Source organism: Octopus bimaculoides, chromosome 28 (genome assembly GCF_001194135.2).
Source record: "Octopus bimaculoides isolate UCB-OBI-ISO-001 chromosome 28, ASM119413v2, whole genome shotgun sequence".
Classification (NCBI taxonomy): domain Eukaryota; kingdom Metazoa; phylum Mollusca; class Cephalopoda; order Octopoda; family Octopodidae; genus Octopus; species Octopus bimaculoides.
The window spans coordinates 6034230-6038092 of record NC_069008.1 but is presented as its reverse complement, the minus strand read 5'-3'; the positions used below and the strand labels follow the sequence as shown (position 1 = coordinate 6038092).

At 40.9% G+C, this 3863-nt stretch overlaps 1 protein-coding gene across 1 annotated transcript in view; it reads left to right on the top strand.

The window, feature by feature from the left end:
- LOC106875122 (inositol hexakisphosphate and diphosphoinositol-pentakisphosphate kinase 2) overlaps nt 1-3863 on the top strand; it is a gene marked incomplete at its 5' end in the record, with an annotated part of 104900 nt that continues 101037 nt past the window's right edge. The window contains 3 exons of the mRNA XM_052977751.1: nt 1-116; nt 1051-1136; nt 2085-2239. Coding sequence (XP_052833711.1) covers nt 1-116; nt 1051-1136; nt 2085-2239 — 357 coding nt within the window. The remainder of the gene's footprint in view (nt 117-1050; nt 1137-2084; nt 2240-3863) is intronic.

The following is a 3863-nucleotide window of genomic DNA, read 5'->3' as shown; positions in this document are numbered from 1 at the left end:
GCCCTCATTGCCTTTTTCTCCAATGGGTTCCCACTTGAGAAAGCTGTACAGTATGAGAAACTGCGTAACCCTTTCATGATTAACGACCTTCAAATGCAGTATGTCCTTCAAGACAGGTGAGCTGACCTTCTGATTTCACCCCCACCCCCGCCTTCTTTGGTTTTGTTTTGCTTAAAAAATATATTAGATTTGGTGCTAATTCATATTGGGTCTCTATCTACTGAGTTTGTTGTTAGAGCCAGAGGTGGTTTCAGCCAGCCTGGTATCAAAAGGGTTAAACATACTTTTACATTTGGGCAGATGCACATTAGAAGCAGTTGGAAGGCTGTGGATTGAAAGAAATTTAGGCTACTATTTCTAGCATATAGAGTGACCACAACAAGGTCTCCTTCTCTCATGTCTTCTGCTGATTATTTTTCTTCTTAACCCTTTTGTTACCGTATTTCTGTTGAGATGTTGTGTGTTTCTTTCAATTAGTTTTAAATATAACAAAGAATTTAGTAAAATAACTTGGTTATCATTAAGCTAGTGTTAGGAACATAAATTGTGACTAAGGTTTGGAGGAAGATTTTAATTCAGAACTTATGAAAACAAGACATTTGTTCTACAGAGCCAGAGGTGATTATAGCCGGGTTGGTATTGAAAGGATTAAAAACACCTCTACATTTGAGCAGATGGACATTTGAAGCAGTTGGAAGGGTTTGGCTTGAAGGAAATTTAGGCTGTTATTTCTAGCGTATAGAGTGACCACATTGAGGTCTCATTCTCTCATGTCGTCTGCTGATTATTTTTCTTTCAATTAGTTTTAAATATAACAAAGAATTTAGTAAAATAACATCGTTATCATTCAGCTAGTGTTAGGAACATAAATTGTGACTAAGGTTTGGAGGAAGATTTTAATCCAGAACTTTTGAAAACAAGACATTTGTACTACAGAACCAGAGCTGGTTTCAGCCGGGTTGGTATCAAAACGGTTAATGAATCATGATGATTACAATGAGCAGGATTTCAACATACTGTTTTTTCTCCATTTTTTTCTTTACTTAACAGGAGAGAAGTCTACAAAATACTAAAGAAAGAATGCATCGCTCACCCACGTTATGCTGTCCTGAATCGTGATGCCAATGATGAGACTGGTAAGATTTCATTCTCAGTTGAAACTATTTGATATTTAGACATGGCCTTACAGATTGTTGTTACTGTCATATTGAGACAGGTCAGGTTTGATCTTGCAGAACCACAATTAAAAATTTTCCAGCTGTGACCATCGTATCTTGTTTTTTAAAATAATAGCGCATTTAGGACTACATCAGCATTTCGAGCGTGGCCGTTTTCGTGCGGGTGACACGTAAAAGCACCCACTACACTCTCTGAGTGGTTGGCGTTAGGAAGGGCATCCAGCTGTAGAAACTCTGCCAAATCAGATTGGAGCCTGGTGTTGCCATCCGGTTTCACCAGTCCTCAGTCAAATCGTCCAACCCATGCTAGCATGGAAAGCGGACGTTAAACAATGATGATGATGATCATCATCATCTAATGTGTCCTTGTTATTTAGGCCTTGTGACCAACTTACAATAATCCGTGTCTTTCCACAAATTACACATCTTAAGATCACAGTCCATATTCTTGAGATGATTCAGTGTAGTTCATAGGATCCATGGCCATCCGGTTGAACATCTTCATGGATTCATTTCTTCAGGCAATATAACATTAATGGTGGGCCTCTTTTAGTTTCCCTCTACCAAATCCATTGACTAGGATTTGGTTGACCTGGAGCTATAGTGGAAGACACTTGCCCCAAATGTCATGCAGTGGAACTGAACCCAGGACCATATGGGTGGGAATCAAGCTTCTTACCACACAGCCACGCCTGGGCCTAGACGTATAACCAATTTATTGCACATAAACGAACAAAATTTTATATGGACCCCGGTCGAGAACCACTGATGTAGATGCTCCCCGATTAGCTCGTTAATAGTTAGTAATTAGTGGTGGTTGTTGCTGTTATAATAAAACCACCTCCACCTTCTGAAACGATGTCTCTCTTTCTCTCTCTCTTTCTCTCTCTCTCCTTGAATCTGCAGACCTACAGTTCACCGAAACGGAAGATTGCATCGAGATGTCTGGCGATGTGTTCCAGAAGCCCTTTGTTGAGAAACCTGTCGATGCGGAGGACCATAACGTCTACATATATTTCCCCGTGGCCGCTGGAGGGGGAAGTCAACGTCTATTCAGAAAAGTAAGTCCTTTTGATGGATACAGTAATATATGTGTACGTATGTATGTGTGTGTGCGTGCGTGGGGGGGTTATAGGCAGAGGCTATGTGTGTGTGTGTGGTAGGAAGCCTGTTTCCCAAGCACTTGGTTTTGAGTTCAGTCCTGCTGTTTGACACCTCGGAGTAAGTGTTGTCTACTAATAGCCCTGGGCTGATCAAAACCTTGCGAGTGGATTTGGTAAACAGAAACTGAAAGAAACCCCTTGCTTATATATATATACTTATATATCTATATAAAATTGAATGCAAACATGCATTGTAAATAAACAACGACAGATAAAGAACATATACGTGTAAGACACAGAGGCTCCCTAATTCTGTGTCTTGAAATGTCTACGTTTTTTATCTGTCGTTCATTTACAATGCATTTTCCGTTCATTTATTAATAACGGTATGCAACACACACCAGACTTTTATTAACAGTAAGTTTTTATACCTTCTGTGTGACTCTACTCTTTCTTCTTTTCTAACCTCTCCACTCTCCCCTTTTTCTCTCTCTCTCTCTCTCTCTCGCCCTCTCACTTGTATTTACAGCTTTTCTCCTTTTCCCCCCTTCCTTTCTTCCCTTATTTTTCTCTCTATCTTCTCTCTGTCCTTCTCTCTCCCTTTTCTCCTCTGGCTGCTGCTGACACATGCGCCCTGGCCAGCTTTTCTTTGTTCTCTCTTTCCTACTGGCTGCCCAGCGCTTTGGTCACAAAAAAATACTTTCTTCGTCTTGCTATTTACCGTTATCTATATCCTTCATGATGTGTTTCTAAGCGTTACCCACCATTCTTGTCTTTTGGCTGCAAGGCCGCCATATTCAATCCTTGTCCATCATTTTGAATTACATTTTTTTTTTTACTTTCGTATGTCCACTCTGTGTCATTTTGTTTGCTTGAGGACCGATTCCCTGTGTCTTTCGCAGGCACCCCTCTGTCTTATCATTAAAGGTGCAAAACCGAGTATTAGCAATTGCCTCTGCCACATATGTGGCACCAGCACAGGTGCCACGTAATAACACTGGTGTTGGTGCCAGACAAAAAGCACACTCAGTACACTCTGTAAAGTGATTGGCCTTAAGGAGGGCATCCAGCCATAGAAACCATGCCAAAAACAGACAATTGGACCGTGGTGCAGGCTCCAGCTTGGCCAGCTCTTTTCAAACCATCCAACCCATGCCAGCATGGAAAGCAGATGTTTAATGATGAGGATATATTTGTGAATGTGTATTTGTTGTATATGTTGAGTGTTGTCTATGTATATTCATTTATCTGTGTGCATGTATTTGTTGTGCATATCTTGTGTTGTCTCTGTGTGTGTGTATATATATGGGAGAATGTACGAAAAAAAACAACAGACGAGGACAGGTGGTGTAAACAACAAAAGGATGTATTAGTTTGACGCTCGGGAATACGGAAAGTCTTTAACGTTTTGAGCTACGCTCTTCAACAGAAAGAATACGGAGAAAACAAGGAGAAAAACACGGAGAAAAAAAATTGAATGGTGTTTGGTCAACGATCTATCATAGCGAAGAGGTAGGCCCAGGAAGACCTGGGCTGAGGTGGTGAGGCAAGACCTTCGTACATTGGGCCTCACCGAGGCGAT